Source organism: Chiloscyllium punctatum, chromosome 9 (assembly GCF_047496795.1).
Source record: "Chiloscyllium punctatum isolate Juve2018m chromosome 9, sChiPun1.3, whole genome shotgun sequence".
Classification (NCBI taxonomy): domain Eukaryota; kingdom Metazoa; phylum Chordata; class Chondrichthyes; order Orectolobiformes; family Hemiscylliidae; genus Chiloscyllium; species Chiloscyllium punctatum.
The window spans coordinates 114,661,062-114,688,883 of NC_092747.1; the positions used below are offsets into that span (position 1 = coordinate 114,661,062).

The 27,822-nt window shown below is 41.8% G+C and overlaps 1 protein-coding gene across 5 annotated transcripts in view; it reads right to left on the reverse strand.

Annotated features, from left to right (window-relative positions):
* The window catches only part of LOC140481631 (nectin-3-like), a 108,393-nt gene that overhangs the window by 61,523 nt on the left and 19,048 nt on the right, over positions 1-27,822 (reverse strand). For all 5 annotated transcript variants that reach the window (XM_072578129.1, XM_072578130.1, XM_072578132.1 and 2 more), the window contains exons 2-7: positions 24,530-24,868; positions 21,342-21,644; positions 14,972-15,077; positions 8,624-8,769; positions 2,879-3,032; positions 736-781 (exon numbers count right to left, since the gene is read on the reverse strand). In XM_072578129.1, coding sequence (XP_072434230.1) covers positions 736-781; positions 2,879-3,032; positions 8,624-8,769; positions 14,972-15,077; positions 21,342-21,644; positions 24,530-24,868 — 1,094 coding nt within the window. The remainder of the gene's footprint in view (positions 1-735; positions 782-2,878; positions 3,033-8,623; positions 8,770-14,971; positions 15,078-21,341; positions 21,645-24,529; positions 24,869-27,822) is intronic.

Consider the following 27,822-nt stretch of genomic DNA (forward strand, 5'->3'; position numbering starts at 1 on the left):
CCCCTACATCTACCCCTTACCTAACACTATGGGCAATTTAGCATGGCAAATTCACCTGACCTGCACATCTTTGGACTGTGGGAGGAAGCTGGAGCACCCGGAGGAAACCCACGCAGACACGGGGAGAATGTGCAAACTCCACACAGTCAGTCGCCTGAGGCAGGAATTGAACCCGGGTCTCTGGCGCTGTGAGGCAGCAGTGCTAACCACCGTGCCGTCCACTTATGGGGATAAGGCAGGAACAGGACACTGATTGTGAATGATCAGCCATGATCATAATGAATGGTGGTGCTGGCTCGAAGGGCCAATGACCTACTCCTGCACCTCTTGTCTAAATTCTAACTGACATTGCTCAATCGTATAATTATTCTCTCAGTGTCTAGTTATCACACTCTATACAACATTTTCTCTAAAACTGAAGTCACGCAGGTCTGTAGTTCTCCATTTTGTCTCTCTCTCCCTTCTTAAATCATGGGGGTTTACATTTGCAATATCTCAATCTGCAGAAAACTGTGTAGAATGTATAGAATTTTGAAAGGTTGAAAGATAAATTTTGCAAGTTCCAATTTCCAGGAATGCCAGTAACTGGAATTCATGAGGCCAAGTCAGAGTGACAGGAACTGTTGGGAACATCAGTGGAATTTACATTTTCCTAACGTGTTTGGCAGCATTGTGTCTAAAGCTGAAAATATTCAGCATATGTCTTAAACGTCTTTTGAATATTTCAGCTCTTACCTCACCACGTTCTGTTTTGAGTCTTGGGAACATCTCAGAGGCATCCCTTTGGGAATGGGGGGAAGAAATTACAAGACGGATAATTAAATTCTGCAACATTAACATTGCATATTCTCATCCAATTTAATATTTTAGCCACCTACCACAGGATAGCAGCTACCCAATATTATGTCATTAGGCTTGAATAAGTAGGGATTCCACACAGAAGTGCAAGGCAAACAATTTGCAAATCACAAAAATCCTGTTTCTAATCAACAGAAAGACAAAAGTGTCTGTCAGTCTGTAATGAGCTCAGTGATGTGAAAAAGCATCCTGAGAAGCATCAGGAAAAGTAGACACTAAAAAATGGAGACATTGATGAGATTATTAACTCCATACACCGTGGAAAACAGGAGAGAGAGAGCTTGGTTAACCATTAAATCTGATATGTTTAACAGACAAATAGGTTAGACCCAACCAGAAAAAAAGGCATTCCGAAAAGTATCTGGCCAGCGTCCACTCCAGAACATGTTTAATGTAGTGTAGAAATCAGCAAATGAAGATTGCATAGCACTATGAATTTATATCAAAAGATTTAAACTGTTCAATTGCAGGTGCTCTTCGATTCTCTCAGAATCTGCATTGCCTGTAATGTCTCACCTATGACTCATGCTGTTTGCAAATTCTGAAACTTAGATTGCCTCAATTGTATGGTCTTTGCTAAACTGCCTTTACAACTCATTCAAAAGTACTTGACCCAACTGTAGTTCAGAGATTCAAGGTTTATTACAATTTGGACTTGCACTAAATTTCTCCATCCCAACAATTAACTGTCAGTACGGTGGATTCCACAGCATGAAGACAAATTCTTATTTTTCGAGCTATCAGCATGGCCAGGCTGGTCGTCCTGGCAAGAGGCCTGAGGGCTATCAGGGGCCTGAGGGAGATAAGGGGCTAGGTTTGAGGAGTGTTAAATGGGGGAGGAGCATCTTCTTGGGGGTGGAGGCCATAGGGAACCCTTAAAGGAGGATCCCTTCTACATACATGACTCCAGACTGCACAGCTAAAGTTGTTGGACTTCCCAAAAAGCATGAGACTCCATTTGCTGTAGGAGAAAGTGCAGTGGATGCAGGAGAAGTCCATTAAGTGGGCATTATTTTGTCACAGAAAGGTCTCAACACCTCATTACACCCTGTAAATATTAATAAGTTGAATGCAAATGACAGATGGTTAGTAGGTCACAAGCTGGATTGTGTGAGCATCACCCCCTTTAATCTCAGCAGTTCGGGAGGGTAAAATCTAGTCGTCTTTAATTTGGGAAGAAAGTGTCCTGAGCAGAGCCAATATGACATAGAGGAATTCACCTTCTCATAGCACTACCCCTCTACATACAGCACATGGACTGCATTGGTTTAACGAGGTACCAAATTAAAAAGGGCAATTAGGAAAAGACAATGAATACTGGCCTTAGTGGTGACTCTGACATGCACGGAGAGAATAAAATCATAATAATACTGGACATTATCCTGCAGATTGTGGTTCTGTCTCTGCATTTGGACCAGAGGGTTTCAAAGATACCTAGTTTTGAACTGCTAGACATATTCTGAATCAATCTTATTTGACACAATGTTAGGATCCATGTGGGATGCTCTTCGAAGTGTTGGTGTGGACTTGATGGACCAAATGGCCTGATTTCAGACCGTAGGGATTCTGTGAACAGCATTTGGACAAAGATTGCTGGGATTTAGAATATATTCTGCGACTTCAATGACAGTCATCAGGAATGGTTCAGTTGCACCATTAATAACTGAGCTGACTAAATCCTTAAGTATGTATCTGTCAGAGGTGAATGAGGCAAGTGAAGAGTCACCAAAAGAGGGAAAATATTCTGTTGGTTCAAGATGATCTGGAATCAGGATGAGGTGATGCCAAGGAGGTGAAACACAGAAGACAGACACGAAAAAGAACAGTGTTTAAAACCATGAACAAATCGAACAGAATAAGCAAGGATAGTTTGCTGTGGTCTTCCCCATTCATGATTTTGACCAGAGTGTGTTCTGGTTGTATGGATAGCAAAGAAACTAGACTGAAACGTTTCAACCAACCGTATTAAATAATATCAACATGTTAAATCCCAGGGTATGTATTTAATGAAAATACTTACATTTTTGGGGAAGTTTCTTTGTCACTATTTCTTTGTGGATGTTTCTTTCTTGCTCTATGATAATGATAGCTGAGAGCGCTGAGCAGAATTATCAGTATCAGGATTATGATGATAAAGGGCACCATGTAATGACGTGGCTGCTGATCATCTGCAACTAAATACAATAAAAGATTCTATCATGCTATACCAACAACAACATAGCATCACTATTAGAGCCCATGATAGTTTTTTTCATTGTTTGTATTTTATTCCTGTATCAGTTTTGGTTTAGAGCTATGAATAACATGGAGAAAGAAATAATAACATCTCGAAAAATGTCCATATTACAGAGGAGGAGGTACGAACGTCTTAAAACTCATAAACATGGATAAACCCCCAGGAACCGATTGTGCGTACTCTAGAACTCTGTGGGAAACTAGGGAAGTGATTACTGGACCCCTTGCTGAGATATTTGGATTATTGATAGTCACAGGTGAGGTCCTGGAAGACTGGAAGTCAGCTAATGCTGTGCCACTATTTAAGAAAGGGGATAAGGAAAAGCCAGGGAGTGATAAACTGGTGAGCCTGACTTGAATGGTGGGCAAGGTTTTGGAGGGAATCCTGAGGGACAGGATTAACATGAAATGGAAAGGCAAGGACTAATTAAGGATCGTCAACATGGCTTTGTGCATGGGATATCATGTCTCACTAACTTAATTGAGTTCTTTGAAGAAGTAATGAAGTGGATTGATGAATTGCAGAGTGGTGGATCTGATCGAAATAGACTTCAGTAAGGCTTTCGACAAGGTTTCTCATGGTCTCCTGGTCAGCAAGGTTAGATCTCATGGAATATCTATTTGGATACAAAACTGGCTAAAGTTAGAAGACAGAGGGTTGTGGTAGAGGATTGTTTTTCAGATTGCAGGCCTGTGACCAGTGGTGTGCCATAAGGATCGGTGCTGGGTCAACTGCTTTTCATCATTTATATAAATGATTTGGATGTGAATTTAGGAGGTATGGTTAGGAAGTTTGCAGATGACACCAAAATTGGGAGATGTAGGGGACAGCGAAAAAGGTTAGCTCAGAGTACAACGGGATCTTGATCATTTGGGTAGATGAGCCGAGGAGTGAGAGATGGAGTTTAATTTAGATAAACGTGAGGTGTGCACCATTTTGGAAAGTCAAATCAGGGCAGGACTTCTACATTTAATGATAAGGTCCTGGGAAGTGTTGCTGAACAAAGAGATCTTGGTGTGCAGGCCCATAATTCCTTGAAAGTCGAGTTGCAACAGTTAGGATCGTGAAGAAGGCGTTTGGTATGTTTCCCTTTATTGGTCAGTACATTGAGTTTCGGAGTTGTGAAGTCATGTTGTAGCTGTACAGGACATTGGTAAGAATACCTCATCTTCTGCCTCGGAACACTTCAACCCCAGGGCATCAATGTGGACTTGAACAGTTTCCTCATTTCCCCTTCCCCCACCTCACCCTAGTTCCAAACTTCCAGCTCAGCACTGTCCCTATGACTTGTCCTACCTGCCTATCTTCTTTTCCACCTATCCACTCCACCTTCTCCCCCCGCCCCTGACCTATCACCTTCATCCCCTCCTCCACTCACCTATTGTACTCTATGCTATTTTCTCCCCACCCCCACCCTCCTCTCACTTATCTCTCCACCCTTCAGGCTCTCTGCCTGTATTCCTGCTGAAGGGCATTTGCCCGAAACGTCGATTTTACTGCTCCTCGGATGCTGCCTGATACTGTCCCTGGAACGTCCACAGCTGAGGGGTGATCTTATAGAGATTTATAAAATCATGAGGGTCATTGATAGAGTAAGTAGGCAAGGTCTTTTCCCCAGGATAGGGAGAATGCAAAACTAGAGAGCATAGGTTTAAGGTGAGAGGGGCATGATTTAAAAGGGATCTAAGGGGCAGTTGTTTCACACAGAGGGTGGTGAGTGTATGGAATGAGGTGCCAGAGGAAGTGGTGGAGGCTGGTGGAACTACATTTAAAAGGCATTTGGATTGGTACATGAATATGAAAGGTTGAGAGAATATATGGGTCAAATCCTGGAAATGGGACTAGATTTGTTTAGGATATCTGGTCAAGTTGGACCGAACAGTCTGTTTCCATGCTGGATATCTCTGTAACTCTATAACTAGATATGGTGAGCTAAACATGAATTGTGGACTGTAAACGACAGCTTATGGGAAAAGCAAAACAGACCAAACAAGCTTTCCTTTATTCATAAAGCCACATTTGGAAGTTAATTGCAGGTTGGTTCCTGATCAAGGTTCTGCAGACAATTGGTCTCTGGGAAAGAGTATCATAGATCACAGAACATTACAGCGCAGTACAGGCCCTTTGGCCCTAGATGTTGTGCTGCCCTGTGAAACGAACCTGAAGCCCATCTAACCTACACTATTCGTATATTCTCCATATGTTTATCCAATGACCATTTAAATGCTCTTAAAGTTAGACAGTCTACTAACGATGCTGGCAGGGAGTTCCATGCCCCTACAACTCTCTGAATAAAGAAATTACCTCCGACATCTGTCCTATATCTTTCATCGCTGTATTGAAAACTACGTCCCCTCATGCTAGCTATCACTATCCAAGGAAAAAGGGTCTCACTATCCACCCTATCTAACCCACTGAATACCTTATATGTTTTAATTAAGTCACTTCTCAACCTTCTTCGCCCGAACAAAAATAGCTTCAAGTCCCTCAGCCTTTCTTCATAAGTCATAACTATTCATTTAACTGGAAGACAGTCGGATAACTGGTTTGAAGTATAAAAAGATTAAAATAGTTATTTGCACATATTGAAACAATCTGAAAAGAGGCAATGGACTGCTCCAAAAAATCTGCATAAAGCAACTTTAGGGATAGTATGGTCCTGACACTATGCTAAGTGGGTTACATTGGGAACGGGGTTATTGGTTAAACAGGCATCCGTGAGGCATTTTGAGTAGAACTGTATTAAAGTGCAATCTGTGATGTTCTGGCCTGGCATATTCCCTGACTCTGTCAGCCCTACACCAGGTCACAATCCTGGTTCCATGCAGTTATAAAGGAAAATGCGCCACTTGATCTGAAAATGAGGCATCAACCCGATAAGGCTGTCAGACACGATTACAATCCTACTAAGCATCTGAATCATCATGCTACAGACAAACCCAAGTGACCCCCAAGTGGATGTGATGGAAGTTCTGCATTCTTGCAACATCTGTATGTGAACTGACATAGAAAGCAAGTTGTTTAGTCAATAGAAAAGAAAGAAAAACTTATACATGGTTCTTTTTGGAGTGGAAGGCAGCGACTAGTTGGTACCACAGGGATCAGTGCTTGGTCCCAACTCTTCTACTTATACACACAGAGGAACCTCAAATAGCCGAATATCAATGATCCAAATTTCGGATCATGCGAAGAAGATCTCAAGGTCCTGTTAGAAACATTACCTCAGAGAGGTGTTTCAACACTGATCGCGTCTTTTGTTTACAATGATTAAAAATGAACTCTGCTTACTGAAATACTGCCGTGAACAATGCTAGATATCGATGGGAGTCCAGGCACCGTCACCAAATGACTGGCTGATTGCGCACCCCCCCCACCCCCCAACTCTCTCTTTCTCTCTCCCCACACTTTCCCCTGGAGTTCTACACAGGGGCATACCCTAAAGGCCCCCTTCCCCAGATAATCGCTCCGACACTGTCCTGTACTGGGCAAAGGATGGAACCTGTCAAAACGTTGCAGTAAAATATTTTGTGCGTGTGTTTGGGGGGGGGCTATTTTGAGACTCAGCCCCCAAAGTTAAGCAGCAGTCTTACTGCTGGTGTCCAATCCGCCTCCCCCGGGGATGGGGTGGGTGGGCGGGGATGGTGGGCCTCATGGGTGCTGATGGGGGTGCATGGGGGGCAGGGTTGGAGAGAGTCAGAAGGGGGTCAGGGTTGGGGTGGGGGGTTGGACGGGGTTAGGGGGACGGATGGGGGGCCTGACAGGTTTGGACTGGGTGGGCAGGGTTGGGGAAAGGGGCTCGTGCGTGGTGGGCTGCTGCCAAGTCTCCTGAACGGGGAGCAGACTTAGCAAGTGCTCGCTGCGTCAATCCTGTTGAACTGATTGGGGTGGGGTGGGTGGGAGGCTTCAGCAATGCTGCAGGTCCCTTACACACAAGTGTGTGTCTGCTCAGAAACAAATCCTGAGACAGAGAGAGGAAGCAAGGGAGGACAGTGAGGAGAAAGGAAACTTCAGAAAATTCCAAGCCCTACAGTAGAGGCATTGAATCAATTAACCAAATAATCAATTATCCCAATGAAATACTGCCTGCCCTTCTCGTTCAGACAATCGAGGTTCCTCTGTACATCAATAATTTAGATGAGAGAATAAAACGTGATATTCCCAAGATTGCTGATGACACAGGAGGAGAAAAATATACGAAGAGGAGGATGCTCGGAGAAATTTTGTGTAGTGAGGAGGAAGCAAAGAAGCAACAAGACAAGTTAGTTGAGATTGGGCAAATATGTAGCAAACAAAGTATAAGATGGATAAGTGTGAAGTAACATATTTCGATAGGAAAACAGATTGGTAGAAAATTATTTAAATGGCGATGGATTGGCAATGTTAATGTACCAACGGAGTTGGATGTCCTTGTGTTCTAGTCGCTGAAAGCAAACACACAAGTGCAGCAAGCTGTGAGGAAGACAAATTATATGTTGGCCTTCATTCCAAGTAGAATGCAGGATCAGTAAAGATTATTCAGGCTAGAACTGTTGTCTCTTGAAAATGTAGATGAACAAGAGACTTGATGATTGAATTTCTGAAGTACTTCAATAAATCTGGATGCAGGTAAACTGCATAAATCCAAAAAAAGAGGTTGCAAATGTTGAAAGCTACTAATAAATCAAACAAAGAATTTCAGAATAATTTATTCACTCGGTGTGGTGAGCTTTTAGACCTTGGTGGCAACATGGACCGCCTCAGCAGGAACTCTACTACAAACCTTCCTCGAGTCCAAAAAATATCTATTGACCTTTACACTCTGTCTCCCATCATTCGGCCAACCAGGTGGATCACATAGGCCACAGTCAGCTTCTATTGATTCCTGAAGTGAACACACAGCTTTAAACAGACATTCAACATTGACAAAATATATTAACTCCTATTATTTGAAAAGGCCATGATAAGCAATAAATTTAATTTTGCAGCAAGACACTTTTGCAATAATATTGGCAATTGGTGTTAAAAAGTTTCTAAGTATAGACACATTGTAATATATGAGTTTAATTTTTCAGTTGTTAATTGTTGTGATGCTGCTCGTTGAATGCTGCCTGAACTTCTGTGCTCTTCCAGCACCACTAATCCAGTATGTGATTTTGACAATGTATAGTCGCAGAATGTGTTTATTGTTCAATTTGAAATTAAGCTTAAAAACCACTACAGCCTCCATGTATCCCATACTTGAGGAGAGGCAAGAACTAGGGGACAGAGTTTATAAAAAGGGGTTTCCTCACTGACGAGGGAGGTGAGGATCATTTTCTCCGAGGGTAATGATTGTTTGGAACTCTTCACCATGGGCAGGATCCTTGAATATTTTTAAGGCAGAGGTAGATCAATACTTGACTAATTAGGAGGTTATCAGGCATTGGGAGCAAAATGGAAATCAGGAACAATCATATGAATCATTGTATGACTGAATTGCTGGAGGGGCCAAATGGCCTACGCTTGCTACTCCTTCATATGTTCATGATGATCAGATTAAAAGATACTTACTTGGAAACAAATAGAGGGATCCTGATGCAGTCCCAGCGGTGTTGCTTGCTTCACATATATAAAGCCCATAAAGTTCAGGAGTCAACTTGGAGAATTTAATTTTGTCCTTTTGTTTTATCACACCTTCTGGAATAGAGTCATTCTTCCTAATAAAAGCAAAAGTTCAATTGCAGAGTTAGAATAAAATTTTTCATTTGCTTCAATCAAATGGCATAAGGTTTTATGGTAACTGCATGCAGTTTATAGATATTTACTAATCAACATCTTGAGGGTTGTTACAACACAACTCTGGTGCAGGTTGTACCCAAAACACCTAGTCCAGAGTAGGGACACTACCATTATACCACAGACTATATATTTAGTAAAATTGTGCAAGCAACGATTGATTTTTTGGAGGGATCTTTGCTCTGGAACCCAGCGAGATTTCATATCATATCTTACCTCACACTTATTAACTACCTAACCCCCACTCCAATGGTGTCCCTCAGATTCAAATCTATTCCCATCTTAACACCTCCGGTTTTTTGACTAACTCAAGACTCACCAAAAATCCGCTGACAGTTTGGCATCCCTTGGCACTGGGGTCCCATTTTAAAAGCTTGTATGCACCCAGACTGATACTGGCATTCCAGAGGTGCTCTGCTTGGTCAAGGAGGAAATCCGAACATGATTGAGAAAGGTAAGATAGTGCTGCAATTCTCCAACAAGGACCCAAAACACCTGACAAGTGGGGTGGCGCAAAGGAGAGGAGTCCTCCTCCTAGAGAATTGGGAGAAGAGCCCATGCCACCAGATCTTGGCAGCCCAGTCTGAGGTCATCACCTGGGTCAGTGCTACCTAAATGGTGAGGAGGAGCAACCAACAGTGCCTTAGGAAGTCAATTAGCATCTCCGGTTTATCAGGCAAAGAACCACACTCTTCTCCCTCCAAATTCACATTCACTCTCTCTCTCTCTGAAACTGCACCCACACCACCAGGCTCATGCTCTGCCAGTCTCTAATGCCTGTGATGTGTTGATTACTTGATAAGCCTAGTAGCTGAGTCATTGGTGGACTTCTTTGTCCCAACTTCAGTATTTCCATGCAATGACCATGTCCATCTTTGCATCCCCCCAGCAAACTCTCAAACCATTTAACCTGCATGTCTTCTGCATTGGGTACTCACTCGTCTGAATCACCTCCCCATCTTTTGACCTGCACCAATTCTAATGGCCAAGCCAATGAGTTTCATCTCACTCAATGTCTCCCTTTATCTCATTCCCATTGAAGGAAGCTGAAAGGGCCCAGATGGGAACAGAGGGTTGTTCGACATTCAGCTCCTCACCCCCAATGGGGAGAGAATCCTGTCTCTCACAGAAGACGGGGTCTGCGCCTGCGGAAATGTCGTGATATACCTGTCCTGCTAACCAAGTCAATACCACTCTTCAATCTGCTACAACTCTCATTTTAATCTTACTATCAGTCTGATTTTACATACACCTTTTCTAACCACGCGCCTTATCTCTTTTTTTTTGTTTTGCATGTACGGCCAGCATCTGGATCACCACCACTCTGGAGAAATGGCCAGCTCCCCAGAAACCATCCGCTTGTCCCCTGAGAATGAAAATACAAGATCTCCGAGGAAGTATCGGCAAAGGTGTCCCAGCCAGCTCAGATAATCATGTTGCTGCTACTCCAAGGCTGCCAGAGACCAGGCAGCTGCTGAGCCCAAGCCAGCGAGGACCCTGTGGTGTCTGCAAGAAGGAACTTCATCCACAAGCACAGGAGCAGCAGGTATGTGGAATGCAGTGGTCCTTATTGCCCAGAAGCTGTTGCAATGTGACAAGACATGTAACCTGTGAACCTGTTACCAGGGACAAGTTGGGCCTGTCATGGAGACCCAGATACAGCGTCCTCAGGTTTGATGGAGAGGCACATACCTCCAGTACATCACCCAAGGTACTGGTCCTCTGAACTAAAGGAACAGCAACAGGAACACAGGGAACCTGGTGGACATTCCAGGTGTCCCATGAACACAAGGAGACAAGACAGTGTAGCTAGAGGATGAACTAACGCCCCTTAGAAACCTTCTCTCAGGACACTGGGAGATGGCCAGGCCTTCCAACACCACACTGTCTGTCCTCCCAGAATCCCTGGAAGTTGCGTCTACAGAGGGATCACTTGGAAGCATCAAGACACAAACACTCCTGCAGTCATCCAACCAAACGTCCAGAGCCAAAAGGATCTCTGCACCCCATCTACAGAACTTGGGACTACACTAAGACATAGTGGGAGAGAGAGGATAAAGGAAACATAAAGAGGGCACTTTGTTGGCACAGCTAACAAATTACTGTACATTTTTGATGACATTCTATTAGTTTAACTGCTTTGAACTTACAAGGTAGAAGTCAGAGGGTGGTGGTGGAGGGTTGTGTTTCAGACAGGAGGCCTGTGACCAGTAGTGTGCCACAATGATTGGTGCTGGGTTCACTACATTTTGTCATTAATATAAATAATTTTGATGTGAGCATAAGGGGTATAGTTCGTAAGTTTGCAGATGACACCAAAATTGGAGGTGTAGTGGACAGCGAAGAGGGTTACCTCAGATTACAACAGGATCTGGACCAGATGGGCCAATGGGCTGAGAAGTGGCAGATAGAGTTTAATTCAGATAAATGAGAGGTGCTGCATTTTGGGAAAGCAAATCTTAGAAGGACTTATACACTTAATGGTAAGGTCCTAGGGAATGTTTCTGAACAAAGAAACATTGGAGTGCAGGTTCATAGCTCCTTGAAAGGAGAGTCGCAGGTAGATAGGATAGTGAAGAAGGCATTTGGTATGCTTTCCTTTACTGGTCAGAGTATTGAGTACAGGGGTTGGGAGGTCATGTTGCGGCTGTACAGGACATCGGTTAGGCCACTGTTGGAATATTGCGTGCAATTCTGGTCTCCTTCCTATCGGAAAGATGTTGTGAAAGTTGAAAGGATTCAGAAAAGATTTACAAGGATGTTGCCAGGGTTGGAGGATTTGCACTATGGGGAGAGGCTGAACAGGCTGGGGCTGTTTTCCCTGGAGCACCAGAGGCTGAGAGGTGACCCTATAGAGATTTCCAAAATTATGAGGGGCATGGATAGGATAATAGACAAAGTCTTTTCCCTGGGGTGGGGGAGTCCAGAAGTTGAGGGCGTAGGTTTCGAGTGAGAGGGGAAAGATATAAAAGAGACCTAAGGGGCAACGTTTTCACACAAAGGGTGGTACATGTATGGAATGAGCTGCCAGAAGATATGGTGGAGGCTGGTACAATTGCAACATTTAAGAGGCATTTGGATGGGCATATGAATAGGAAGGATTTGGAGGGATATGGGCCGGGAGGTGGCAGGTGGGACTAGATTGGGTTGGGATATCTGGTCGGCATGGACAGGTTGGACCAAAGGGTCTGTTTCCAGCTGTACATCTCTATGACTCTAAAAGGTACTCCATTGGCCATAAAGTGCTTTGAGACATTTGGTGATCGTGAAATGTGGTCTGTGTATACAAGCCTTTGTTTTTCAACCACCCAGTTTTTAAAAATATAATTTTAATTTAACAAAATTATAGATATACAAAAATATCAAAATATAATATTGTTACAACAAAAACAACAATAAACAAACTACTCTCCTACTTTTCAAAAGGACTCTCAACAAACCTTCACAAACCTTGCAAAAACTCTCAACTACACTCATTATACATCAATAATTAAGTAAATAAATAATGCTACTCAATGTAACAAGACCACAACTCTCAACCTTTGACAGCATCAATTATTAAACCCACATTTGTTTGAAATTCTTCCTCCCAGGACTTTAGGCTTATTAAACTAAACCATCATGACTAGGCAAAAGCCCTAATATAAATGGCGGACAGATCCTCTTCCAAATAATTCAGAAAGTGTTGCCACATCTTATAAAAATTGTTCATTTTCTGGTACACCATGCTTGTATGCAAGTCCAAAGGAATGTGTCCCATAATTAACTTATGTCACCCCAATAGACCCAGGGGGTTCTCAGACTTGCACAAAAACTGAGGATGTTAAAACTCTTTTTCCTATGTATATCTAAGGGAGATAAATTTGGTAAACCCAGGAGAAACTGGATCCACCTTGACTTCTGTCCCCAAGACCCTCTCCATTACTCCTGCCACAGTGCTTCAACATGCTCAAAGCCTGGCGCAATACCACAAACAAAGAGTGAGGGCACCCGCATTTATGTTACACTTAGGACACATTGAAGATGCTCCCTGCTTAAATTTTGCAAGATATCTGAACCCTCTGAAGAATCATTAACTGCGTAGCATGGGTCCTATTACATTTTGAAATCTTCCTCACATTCTCGCAAATGTCCTCCCAAGTTTCTGGAGTGATCTCCACCCCGACTCTCTCTCCCATACCAAGGAACCTCCTGCCAACAAATGACAGAGAGTACTCACTGAAAGGGTGCTCTTCGCATGAAGCACCCTCTTTTCCATATCAGATCTATAACCCTCAGTCAGAAGTATAGTCTCTTTTTGGATAAAATCTCTGATCTAAGCAAAAAGGAAGAGGTTCCTACTTGATAATCCATCCTTACGAGTTATTTGATCAAATTACATCAACGTTTCATTTTCAAACAGATCACCTAAAGTCCCGTATCCACTCAGGCTTTAAACACGGGATCCATTGTTCTTGGTCAAAAACCTGGCATACCAACTATGGGAGTATGGAAAGATGTTTTAGACATATTACTCTCTATCTGTTTCATTGCCCTCCATGCTTTGACAATATTAATAAATATTGGATTGCGGCAATGTTCCGCAACTGTCCTCATTTTGTCCAGAAACAACAATTTAATAAGAGGACACTTTGCCTGGGAGGCCTCAATGTCCAACTACATCGATGATGAGTCCTCACAGGCCCAATCACTTAAAAAAGATAGAAGGGAGCTCAATTGATATCTTGTGATGTCTGGGAGATCCACTCCGCCTAACCCCTGGGGCATTTGCAACTTTGTATCTAGAATTGCCTATAACTTCTTTATAAAATTCACTGGGCAAGCCATCAGGACCAGGCATCTTCCAACTTTGAAGTTGCCTCACCATCTCCTGTTTGTCTTGAGCTGCTAATGGAGCACTAAGGAGAGACGCTTGTTCAGCAGACACATAAGGAAGATCCAAATTCCTAAAAAAGACTCCATCTTAGCCAGTCTGTCCTCACAGCATTCAGACTGGTAAAGTTCAGAGTAAAATCTCCAAAATGTCTCATTGATCTTTTTAGCATCGTAGGTAAGAGTCCTATTCCCTTCCCTGATAGAAGCAATAGACTAGGAGGCAATCTTCTTCTTGACCAAATATGCCAAGTATTTACCTGACTTATCATCAAACAGCATCTGCTTCACAAAGGAAAGTTCCTTCCTTGCTGTGTGCGTGAGGATAGGTTTAAGGTGGATCGGAGAGCTGTGATCCACTGCAGCTTAGTCACTGACTGTTTACTGTTTAAGCCGTCTCAATTGCTTTCAATTGTACTTCAAGCAGACACTGCTGCTCTCCCTTCTGACTGGCAGAATATGAGATAATTATCCCTCTAGCATAGGCCATAGCAGTCTCCCAAAGAATGGATGGATTACTAGTTGTACCTGAGTTAGTGGCCAAAAAAGCTTCAAATTCCCTGGAGAAGTATTCTACAAACTTGCTGTCCTTTAGGACGACGGGATCCGTTCTCCAGTACCGTGAGCCCTTTGCATCACCCTTAATTTTAACCATTAATTACACCACTGCATGATCAATGATGGCAATATTCACAATTGAACAGGATACCACCAAATCCAAAAAAGCTGCGGGAGTTAGGAAATAATTAATCCTTGTGTGGCATTTATGAGGATTGGAAAAGAATGTTAAATATCTGCCCGTAGGATGGAGACGTCTCCAAATGTCTACTAACTCCATCTTTATTGCGATTATCATGTGTAGAATTTAGTGGAATTTTATGTTGGGAGTCCGCACCATTAGAAAACCGGGACTGAGCAAACCAATTGCACTCAGCAGAGAGCAGCAGAATTTCACTACATATGAATTTAATCTCAGCTCCAAAGTGCAAGAAACATTGCAGTGAAGTTTCAAAATTGAGTACTTTGACAGGGTTTTGCCGAATGGGAGCTCAGGTTAGAAATTTGCAAATGGTCAGTGCTCCCATTCCAGAATTTGCACGAGTTACTGGTTTGTGATTTGAAAGGCTAGAGAATCGTACAAGGCAGGAATTAGTTGAACTGATCGTCACATGAATGTGAAGCCTGTAGCGTATTTATGCTGCAATGCCAGCCCCTCCTAGTATTTGGGTAATAAAACAGAAATGTTCTTACTTTGTCCAGATGTATTCAGTTGGAAGTGGATTAGCATCTGCAATACAAATCAGGTATAAGCCACCATCTTCAGTCATCTGATAGTTAATAAAAACTGATGACATGTCTGAAAAAAAAAATTTCATTAGAATTGAATTTTTGAAATCATTAAAAATAATCAGTAATTCAAACATGCACATTTAAGGAAAGATGATAAGGCTGCATCAACATTCCAGAACATGTTTTTTGGCCTATTTTCCAATTGGTTATCTGCCACATGATGAATGCAATTCTAATCCTGAGGTTCCATATTCTCTTATCTCCTTTTTGTTAAGGAACATTTTATGGAGTGTAAAATATATTGCAAACTTGCTATTACCAGCTTTGTGCTACACCCAAGATTAATTTCAACTTCTCTCTCTGTCTCTCCTTCTTTGAATACGCCTGAAGGCAATGGCAGACAATTTAGTCAGGGATACTCATATCCTGAAGGAAATATAAAAAATCCTCTATTAATTAGTGCAGTTAAGATGGTATTTGTGGAATGTGTTGAGAAACAACGGAGTCAATGTTTGGTTGGGGTGTAGGCGGGAATGTGTAAGTGAAACGACAATCAGTTCAGTCATGATCTTGGTGGAGTAGACTTGAAGCCACCTTCTGCTTTGAATTTGTGTGTCACATGTTGCCATGCATCAAGGATGATTAATGAAAATTTATAACGATAAACAAATGTTCAAAAGTTGAACAGGCATTTTCAGAGCATACCTTTTCCTTCAATACATTTCTGCCTACCAACAGGATAGGGTTCTGGTCAAGTGGAGTGTTGTGGCATATGTGGGAGGAGGTGGAAGAGATAGTGAAGCTCAGAGCTCAGAAACTGAGATAATCCTGGTGCTTGGCTGCTGTGACAAATGATCAGAGGGCTGCCAACCTTCCATGCTGAAATAGAGGAGACATAGCAACGCTGGAACTTGCATTCGTTTACAGAAGACAATCAAAATTAAAGAACGATACAAAAGGCACAAAAATGAAATAGCAATAGAAGTAACAGATGCAGAAAATGTGAACATGAATGCCAATTTCAAAACTTTCATTCATTTCCAAATATTGCAGCAGAGGCATTATTACTTAGAGGCTGAATAATTCCAGAATTACTGGAAACTGTCAATTAACCAGTCTCTGATAAATTGCAATGTTTGCCTATTGGTAAGAAACCAAGACAGCACATGAAGCACAAAATAAAACCAGGATTAAGTTATGAAAGCTGTGATTGACATGGCTCATAATGGATTGGAGTTTCACAATGGGACGTGTTATGGACCAGGCCAAACCCCTCAAAATATATTCAGAAGATAGACTTGAGCCTAACTTTCTCTTATTTTAAAAGATAAGTGAGGACTGCAGATGCTGGAGATCAGAGCTGAAATGTGTTGCTGGAAAAGCACAGCAGGTCAGGCAGCATCCAAGGAGCAGGAGAATCGATGTTTCGGGCATGAGCTGAAGAAGGGCTCATGCCCAAAACGTCGATTCTCCTGCTCCTTCAGCAGTAAGTGTCAGGCACTGCATTCCAGATGCAGTTGGATTGGTCAAGCTACCAGACTGGAATAATTTAACTCCATTAGAAAAGTTAACAAAATAATAGATCACTTAACTACTAATTAACTGGTCCAATACAGTAACATACAATTAACACCCTTGGCCAATGCAAGTTCAGAAAAATCAATTATCTCACAGGCAATTCTCCAGTCTCAAGAGGAAAAAACATTGAGAGAAATCTCACAGAATAGCAGGAGTGATATACAAGAGCATCCACCCAGTTTCAAGACTCAGTGACTGATACTGAAAACCTAAAAGGTCTTGGCAGTGTGGGAGCTTGACCCCATCCATTCAGGGTGATACTATTGTTCCAACTTTAAAAAGAATGCCAAGGTCTCACAAGCTGTGGATCCAAATAGACAACTCAGTACCTTGGTCTTAAAACCTCTCTTCAGCAAAATACCAGGATAAAATACACCTCTTCAAGCCATAGTATTGTCACAGATGAAATAATAAAACATACTGTAAGTTCTTGCTGCACAGTAATCGCCCACTCAGTGAATGCTGGGAAGTTACAATCACACTTCCCCTATTTTAGGAACAAAAGCAAAACATTGTACAAATCTGAAATAAGAAAAAGAAAATACAAGACATGTTTTTACAAACTTAAATTGTCAATATTTCTTTGAAAATTACCAAAAGAATTGCAGTTGCCAATGTTACTGTGACTCGATTTTTCTTCTATTCTGTGCAAATTAATTAAAAACAGGAACGTTCAATATGGTTTGGTGATGAAGTTGAAAAATAACCCCAACATTTTTCAATGAGTGAAGCAAATCCAATAAAAGTAAGTGAAAACTTAATCTGAACAATTGGTCCATCTTGGTTTCAACGTATTGCTATTTTTCTTTGCGCCAAAATCCTGTAACTTGGTATCAATGTAGCACCTTTTCCATTTGTCCTGCAGCGGTTTCGATAAGGTGGCTCACCACAACTCAAGATTAACAAGAGATGTCAATAAATTTAGCCTCACCAGCAACACCCACATTCCAAAGATTAATTATGTTGGACATTTCAAATCCCCATTGTACATTGCTACAACAATAATTTTCATAAAGTTACAGACCTCTACAGTTGAACTGCTGCATTTGCTTTTTGGGAATTTCAATGATGTATATAAGACAGACACACTGCCAGAAAGATTGCAAAAGCAAATCCAGCTCACACTCTAAGCATTTCCATTGAAGCTTATGCAAAACTGGGATCAGAACATGGACTGCTGAGATTGTGTAGGTGTTAAGCATTGGGTATTTGAAAGCAGGAACACAGAAGGTGAAGACTTATGTGTGAGATGAGGCATCTGGAAATTGGATGAGATTCCTGAGTGCCAGGAAATGTTGCTGGGCAAGTGATGGGAGTGTGGTGAGTTGAACAGCATGACAAGACTGGAATATAGGAATTAGGAGGAGGAGGCAATTCAACCCTTCAAGCCAGCCCTGCCATTTAACATGATCATGACTGATCTTATCCTAGTCTCAACTCCAATCTTCTGCCTGCTCTCCATCGCCTTTTATCCCACTTTTCATCAGAAACATATCTATTCTTTTCTTAAATATGTCGATTAATTCAGCCTGTACTGCACTCTGGGGCAGTGAGTTCCACAGATTCTCAACACTGAGAAAAGTAGTTTCCACTCATCTCGTTTTGAACCTAACTCTCATCACAGATTGCCTTTAAGAAAAGGCTAGTTAACTACATAATAAGTGAACAATGTGGCCTTCGCCCCTGCTGTCAGTAGAGGTAGTGTGAGACCCACACAGCCAAAAGCTACAGTCATGGAGAGGTGTAATTAGAGCAAGCATTTGGCTTATAAGAAATTTATTTTGAAACATTAAGGGTTGGATATTTCACAACACAGGAAATACTCTGCCCATGTAATGATCTAGTTGTGAGTTATGTGTCCATCACCTTAATCTTAACGCATGTAGACAGAGCGCAAGCTGCAACCCAGACCAAGGCAACCCAATTTCTAGACCATGGAATCCTTAATTCTTTGTTCCAGAAATAAACACTGATTATAAGATTATAGAGACTAATACAAATCATTACAAAACACAATTGAAACCTCAGCTGATGAACTATTCTCACGTCCGGTCCCTCACCCAAGGAAATCTTGAGACAGCACATAAAGGAGATTGATCAAAACAGGGCAAGGATGAGGCTCTTAATTCATGCAGAGAGTGATTAGATTATGGCTGTTTCCATTTGCTGCAACAGTACAAGGCATTATGATTAAGAGATATAAACTTACTATACTTTGGGAGTACAGCTTTAAATTTCTAGCAAATGAAAGTCTCTTATTCTGAAGTGAATTTGACCATCAAAGCTTCTACTGTTAGAGATCAAAGGAATGCTCAGATGGTTTACTGAGAAGTGTAAGCTATTTATGCTTGGAAACAATGGCAGTCACTTCTGAGTTTCCAATAAGCAGTTTTTGGATCTCAAAACATCACAGAAAGGTGTTGAAGACAACAAATTTAAAAAAATCTTTTGGAACTAGAGGGCGTGTAAAGATTTAAAAGGGACCTAAGGGACAACTTTTTCACACAGAGGGTGTTGCATGTATGGAATGAGCTACCAGAGGTGATAGTGGACGCTGGTGCAATTACAACATTTAAGAGGCATCTGTATGGGCATATCAAATGGAAAGGTTAAGAAGGATATGGGCCAAGTGCTGGAAAAAGGAACTGGATTAATTTAGGATATCTGATCAGCATGGACAGGTTGGATGAAGGGTCCGTTTCCATGCTGTACATCTCTATGATTTTATAATTATGCCATAGCTGTTTAATTGCTTCCAAATCGAAGCAAGGCAGTTTCTCAAGGAGCTAGTTATCACTGCTCACAAGTTACCCAGTTAATATGTTTCCTGTTGCCATGTGGAAGAAAGCAGAGGAAACCATTTATGAGCTGAGGTTACAAGCTTCTCCACCAACCAATGAATGTCACAGGAATTCTCCAGTTCTATATGGTCAGATGAAAGTATAGGCAGCCTGTCTTTGCAAGCTTCCATAGCCTGTTATGTGAGGGAGATGGTCTTGAGTTAAACTTACTGCACCATTGCAGAAACTCTAAGAGATGTATTCTAGCATGATCAGGGTAGGAATAGTTCTTAGAAAAAGTATTAATTTTGTTGATGATTGAAAAAAACTCAACAGTAACTGTCGGAAGTCCCAGGATATGGTTCCTCAAAGTTATTATTCGGCAAAAGGGAGATATGGAAATTCTTTGGAATCTGAGAATAAATGTGGATTCTGCTGAAGGGACTGTAATTCCATGGAGAACCTGATGAGTTATAAGTACAAAACAGGAATATTCCTCTCAGGAATTTAAATTGTAAGTTGCTTTCAAAAAGATGTTGTTTTGCAGTATATAGGTTCAAAAATGTAAAGTAGTGTCTTTTTCTTAACCTATCCACTTGAATTCCAATATCCTTTTACAAGTTGTAGGTCTCTATGGAGATTGTAACAAAGGGCAGATGTAAAAGGAATGTTAAAAATAATTGGAGGAGATTTAAATTGGGTCAATTGGAAGGAATGTTTCCTCTGGCAGGGGAACTGAAGAGGGTAGATCTATCAGGTAATTGGCAAAACAATTCAAAAGGACATGAGTATTTTTTACTCAGGGTTATGATTTGGGTAACTTTTGTGTAAGGGGTGTAAGACTATTTAATGGGTGGGAAGTTTCTCAATAAAGAATACAGAATTACATAATGAGTCACATTGTTCTATGGCCCTGATGTTAATGGATAGGTGGGAAGTGTGCAGAGTAGCACATGGACCTAGCAAGGCCAGAGATCAAGAGGCACTGCTGAGCTTAACGACAGAGCCTCAGCAAAATTAAACACTACAGATGTCTGTAAAACAGTGGAGCTGGTAGACATTCAGGAACAGCACAAACCATTTTTTTCTCTTTACTCATTTGTGGGATGCAGGCGTCGCTGACTTGCCAGCATTTATTGCCTGTCCCTAGTTGCCCTTGAGAAGGTAGTGGTGAGCTGCCTTCTTGAACCGCTGCAGTCCACCTGCTATGAGTTGACCCACAATACTGGTACGGAAGGAATTCCAGGATTTTGACTCAGTGACAGTGAAGGAATTGCAATATATTTCCAAATCAAGATGGTGAGTGACTTGGAGGGGAACTTGAAGGACGTAGTGTTCCCATGTATTTTGCTGCCCTTAAATTTCTATGTGGAAGTAGTAACGGGTTTGGAAGGTGCTGACGGAGTATCTTTGGTGAATTTCTGCAGTGCATCTTGTAACTGGCAGCACAGTAGTTTAATGTACACATGGTGATGGAGTCTGGCAGTTAGATGTGAAGGAAATTTGACATCAAGAGGAGGGCAGTATGTTGGAGTTTTGTCATATGCTTGTAAAACCACCAAAATGCTCACGCCTCTCCCTTTACAATATAGGCTTAAAACGTATTTTTCTATTTCAGGATTCAATTCCCTGAGGATTTCACTTCACAGTAAATTTGTCATAGCTACCTTCTCATTCAAGCCCCAGTTAATACAGCAGAACAGGTTCTGACAACATTGTCAAATCTAGGCTGTATATTTCAAACAGATTGCTGATTCCTTCCTCTGGGTGTCCTGCTTGCCTGTTTGAAAAAGATGAATGTGGAGGCACAACAGGAAGGAGTAAAAGTAGTGGCTTCTGCTTTTTTAATAGCCCCACACTTGTACAGCTAAAATGGAGCCATAACAAATTCTATTTCACTCTTGCACCTCATTGTGTATTTACTACAAAGATTAACACAAATATAATGCAAAATAGGATAGAATTGTAATTACAGTCAATAGTCAGCTGAGAAGAAACGTGTTTTGAAGCATTGAGGGTTGGATGTTCCACAACACAGACAATCTTCTGCCCATGAAGCGATTTATTCGGACACAGTTGAAACCAGTTAGAGACAGTCACAGTCCCATTTGCAGCAGGAGGCCCAATACTTTCATTGGTACGTACATCAAAAGGGGCTTTCCAAGTGATACTGGCGGCTGGTTTTGCATTTGCTGCTGTACAGATGACAATGAGGCGTTTCCTGCAGTCAGTCAGAGAAAAGTCTGGATGTGTTTGGATGGTAACAGTTGGAGGAGCTAAATTGAGACACAGAAGTGTAGTTTAGAACATTCAGATGTTATGATCCTTTCTGAATGATTAACCAACATCAAACACTGAACCTAGTTCAAATTAGACATCACAATGACACCTAAGTTTTGCAGTCCATCCTCTCAGTCAAATGAAACTGGGAACACTTCACCCACCCTCAACCTCACCATGGACTACTCTCGACTATCTGTCTCATTCTTGGACACATGCATCTCCATCAAGGGTGGACAGCTCAGCACCACACTCTACCGCAAACCCACAGACAACCTCACAATGCTACACTTCTTCAGCTTCCACCCAAAACATATTAAAACAGCCATCCCCTATGGACAAGCCCAACGTGAACACTGGATTTGCTCAGGTGAGGAGGAACGGGATGGGCACCTGAAAGTACTCAGGGATGCCCTCACAAGAACACGGTACAATGCCCAAATCATCGACTGCCAGTTCCGATGTGCCACAGCAAGAACCATAATGACCTCCTCAGGAGACAGACACGGGCTGCAACCAACAGGATACCCTTCGTTGTTCAGTACTTCCCAGGAGCTGAAAAACTATGCCATGTTCTTCGTGACCTGCAACACATTATCAATGAGCATGAGCACCTCCCCAAGACCTTCCCCATACCTCCACTACTTGCCTTTAACCAACCGTCAAACCTCAAACAGATCACTGTTCATAGCAACCTGCCCGGCTCTCAGGACAACTCCATACCACCCTGTCACGGTAGGCGCTGCAAGATGTGTCAGAGTGTGAACATGGATACCACCATTATGCGTGGGGACACCTCCCACCATGTATGTGGCAGGTACTCATGTGACTCAGCCAACTTATCTATCTTATACGTTGCAGGCAAGGATGCCCGGAGGCATGGTACATTGGGGAAACCGAGCAAAGGCTACGACAACGGATGAATGGGCACCGCACAACAATCAACAGACAGGAGGGTTCCCTCCCAGTTGGGGAACACTGGATAGCTGTTAGAGGCTGATAGCTAAGTTCGGTATCCATAGGGACGGCCTCAACCGGGACCTTGGGTTCATGTCACATTACAGGTGACCACCATTGCACTACACACACACCCTCAGAGACTTAGACCACTCTACACTCATGCACACACATATACACTCTCTCTCATAGACACTCAAAACCCCCCACCCCCAGATACGCACACACAGACAGACAAAGATCCATATGCACACATATATTTTGTGGGGCGAATTTGTGCTTGCAGAGTTACATTGTAGTTTGCTCAAAAATTGCATGAGTTCATGTAAAACTCTGTTTTCTCACTTTTTAGATTAGAATCAATCTAAACATCATGGCACAGACAGAGAACACAGGGGGCTAACACCTTCAACTTACTGTCTAGCTAATGCCCATTGTTACAGCTAACCTGAGAATGCAACTTTTAAAAAAAGGTTTTGTGATTTACACATGAAAGAAGTGAAACTATCATTGTATTTGAACAGACGAAAGACTCAACAGACAATCAAGGTATTTTTCAATGTATAATTTCAGTTACATCACACTGTAAATTTTTGCTATAAATTCTGTGGCTTAGAATTGTGTCCCTCCACTATCACCTGATGAAGGAGCGACGCTCTGAAAGCTAGTGTGCTTCCAATTAAACCTGTTGGACTATAACCTGTGTGATTTTTCACTTTGTATACCCCAGTCCAACACCAGCATCTCCAAATGAAAGATGTTTATTCAAATGAAAGATGAAAGAATTTTATTACTTACCTTGAGGAAACCACAGAAAGAAATGGTGAAAAAAGACTGAGATGACAACGGAAACCTCTGTTGTAAAATACAAATAAACTGCAAGACCTCTCTGCTTATGGACAGTTCTGTACAGCATGGACTAATGGGATCTTCAACTTCTGCTGGAGAAACTCACCATGTAATTGTATTAGTGTGTTTTAATGAATAGCATCCTGGGTATCAGGACAGCAGTTTACATTTTCAAGATCAAGTGAGAGGGAGTGAATTAATCCTCTTAGAAAATTGCAGAAAAGAATTTTAGTTTTTTGAGGAAAAAAGTAAATTCAGTAAGTGAATTGTAAACGAACAACTAAATAAAGATTACATATGAGAACACTGTGTTGGAAGTGACAGTGAATAATCCAATGATAACTGCATAACACGAAGTCATTCAGCTCATCTGTATAAAGAACAATTTTAACTGAAATATACTCCAACTGCCTTTATACTGTCAGAATTCACTCAATTGTTCCTGTCTATGCCTGTCATATGCTTCCTTCTTTTTTCTTAACCAAAACCTCAATTTTTCTAGTCATCCAGTATTCCCGACTTCTACCAGCCTTTCCTTTCAGCCGAGCAGGAATATACTGTCTCTGAACTCTCGTCATCTCATTTTTGAAGGGCTTCCCATTTTTCCACTGTCCCTTTACCTGTGAACATCTGTCCCCAATCGGCTTTTGAAAGTTCTTGCCTAATACCGTCAAAATTAGCCTTCCTCCAATTTAAAACTTCAACTTTTAGATCCAATTTACACCAAATTAATATTTTAGCATGGGAATCATTTTAATATTTGAAATGCAGTAACTATTTAGTAGATAGTAAAGTCCTATAAACGGCATTGTGATAATGACCAGAATTTTTGTGTGATGTTGCTTGACACCTGGGAGAACTCCTGCATTCTGCTTTGAGACAGTGACATGAAATATCTTACACCCACCCAGGACAATCTCAACATGCTTTTGAAAGACAACACCTGTCATGTACATTTATCAGTGCTACATTGTAGTGTCAAATTGTGTTCCAGTCTGGGCTTTGACTTGGAGGCAAGGGTGCAACATTAAAAGTGATATTAAAAGTCAGACATTAAAATGGGAAGGTTCTACACCTCTTACGATTAGCCGTATGTCCTCTTCAACAGGCCCAAGAGGGAATAAAGTGAAAATACAGCTGTATATCCCCTCATCACTTAGGGTAATATTTCTCAAATACATCGACGCATTTTTGGAACTTTGGCCAACGTAGGTCATTCTGCCGTCAAATATATCATTGAGTCTTTCATCCTTTCCATTTTTGAAAACTGCTGTGAAAAAGTTCCATTGTTGTTGACCACGCTTGTGTTGCCACCTGAATTGTGAGACAATTTGTTCAGTGTCAATCGTACACGGCAGCAGGGCATCATCACCGACAGATCTCAAAATCTGGTGACCGTTCACTTTTATTGGATCTGTAAAAGAAAAATTTGATTAATGAATAGTGGCAAATCAATGGGAGGAAGAGGATTTTTAACCCAACATCTTGGTGCAAGGCTGGATGAAAGGCAATTAAAATATCCCCTTTCCTGCTTTCTGCTGTATTGGATTGAAATTGACTGTAGCCCACACGACTGAGCAGGTGACCCAGGCACTGGCATGAACTCATTGTAATCCCCTTTGATGATGCCATCAATCCCGTGCTGTAATGTTAATTGTGGTCTGAGTCAGGATGGCATTCACACTTCATAGCTGCTAATGATTATGAACAACGCAGGGCCTGAAGAGACATTTTGAAAACATTTATTGGGGCCAGGAGTAGAAGCAGTATGAATCTGGGTTCTACTTGGAACATTTGAGCTTTGCTTCCCCTTTCCTTCCCATGGAACTCTAAAACCCCCTTCCCAAAACATTTAGTTTTCTTCCCAATGCATTTCCATTTGGTACCACTGGGCCCTGCTTTCCGAACAAGAATTCCCAGATACTGATAGACTGTCACCTTCCTCCTGTTTATCATGTCGGCTGAGCTATGGTATACACATGAATTGCATCATCCTGAACATTTGATGTGTGACCTGCACCCTCATGTTCAGGCAATGCATTCACCTGGAAAATATATATGAGTGGAGCTCATCACTGAACTAACTGTCCAGTTTGTGACCAGAAATCCCTCTTTGCTCTGCTATTCTTCTTTCTGACTCCCATTCCAACGCAGAAAAAGGCAATAGGCTGATGCCTCATGGAGAATCTATGCCTAATAGTACAGTGAAGACAAGAGGAAACACCCATTGAAAGAATGCACTGAATGTGGAGTCTTCAAAAAAAAACTATCATGTTGGGATATGATGTGGAGAATATTTCCAAGTTTATTGTTCTGGAAGAGTTCCTTGCCCAACAAATTGAGAGGAATAGAGAAAGGACTACACGGAGCGGTGAGTATAAAAACTAATTTACCTCAGGAGAGCGGAGTTAGAGGGAGGAGCACACAGAGTAACTGAAGCCAAACAGAAAATGTGAGTCTCAGGAAAGCTGTGTTCTGATTGGCTGGTAAGAAATCTCTTCTAAATTTGAAATAAAAACGATGAAAAACTAATTAATGAATTAATTAACTAATGAGGGATTAATTAACTACTACACCAAATTAACTAGGTCGAGATGGTAGAGATGGCTGGGCAGATGATGTGCTGTAGCTGTATGATGTGGAAGCTGGCAGATCGTGTTGTGAGTTGCAGTTACCACATCTGCAGCAAGCATGTGTTGCTGAAGGAACTTTGTCTCAAAGTTGATAAGCTGGAGCCCGAGCTTCAGACTCTGTGGCACATCCAGCAGAGCCGGAGTTCAGTGGATGCTTTGTTTCAGGAGGCGGTCACACCTGGTAGATTAAGTACCTCAAATTCGGTCAGTGGGCAGGGACAGCAGTGTGTGAAAGCAAATGAGGCAGGTAGAGAGATCCTGTATTCAGGAACAGAGAAGCCTCAGCTCTTTAACTTGCCCAACAGGTACAATGTACTTGCTCCCTGTGTAGATGAGGAACAGAGTTGAAAGGAGAATGAGCCAGCTGACATGGCACCGTGGTACAGGAAGAGGCCATTCAAGAGTAGGAAGCAAAAAGTCAAATGGCAGCTTTCGGGGATTGTTTCATTAGGGTAATAGATAGCATCCTTTGTAAGCAGGGAGGAGAGTTGCTTGAGATACTTTTCCAGGGTAGTTTGAGGTAGTGAGCCTTTTACAGGTATTGAGGTGATGTCTTAAGGCCCAAACATAACTATGCACGGCAGCATGATCTGATCAGGCTTGTCTTTCTCCTAATTGACAGATGTGGGACATTTCAATGAAAAATGGGTCATGAGCAGTAATAGGCTATTTGATCTTCAGATGCTACTCGACCAATCAATAAGCTAATAACCTGATTGTGGTCTTGATTCGAACTTCCTGTCTACACTTCACAACTCTCTACTCCTTTGTCTATTCAAATTCTATCTGATCCTGCTGTGAATTAAATTTTAGCATATATCATTTACTATAAAGCAGACTTTACAGGTTAGCGATCCTCTGAAAACTATTTTAATCTCCAGCTCTCCTGCTTCTGGAGTCGGCCACAAAGGAGCCATCTTACTTGTATTTGCTCAATCAAGTCCTTTCATGATATTGTTTCATTACAATCACCTCTTGATTGTCCAAACTCTAATAGGTATTGTCCCAACTTTTACAATATTTTTCTAGATAACCCTTTTAGCCCAGGAATAGACTGTCTCTGAAGTACTAACACAATTATAATTTTTCAAATTAGGGGACCGAAACGGAACTTCACATCTTAGGTGTGGTCTGACCAAGGCCTGCACAACTGCAGTAAAAATGTCTGTACTTTATATGGTCCATTCTGCTTGCGATAAATGACATTGTCCAATTTGTCTTTAATGACTTGTTTCATCTGCATAGCGCCAGGGCACCCAGAATCCCCTGCCTTTTCTACAATCTCTTTCTATTTAAACAGTATACCGCTTTTCTATTCTTCTTGCTAAAGTGGACAGGTTCACATTTTTCCCACTTTGTACTCCATGTACTTATTTGTTTGGCAATTCACTTTATGTATATCGCTGTGCAGACAGACTACCTTCCCCGAACAATTTACTTTGCTCGCTATCTTGAAGCCATCAGCAAATCTAGCTGTTGATTCCTTCATCCAAATCAATGTGCAGGTTGTGCTTCTGCTCTGTTCCTCTACTCTTGACATTGTCAGTGTCTAAAAAGCTATTTATTTCTTAACTATATTGTCCCACTGTGATAGTGAATTTTCCAGGGTCATCACCTGAGTAGAGACGTTCCTCCTAGTTGCACATACCAATGATCTACCTTGTGTCCTGACATCATGACCCCCATGACCCAGAACATCAACCTGCATAAAATCGGTCCAGCCCTGTCAGAATTT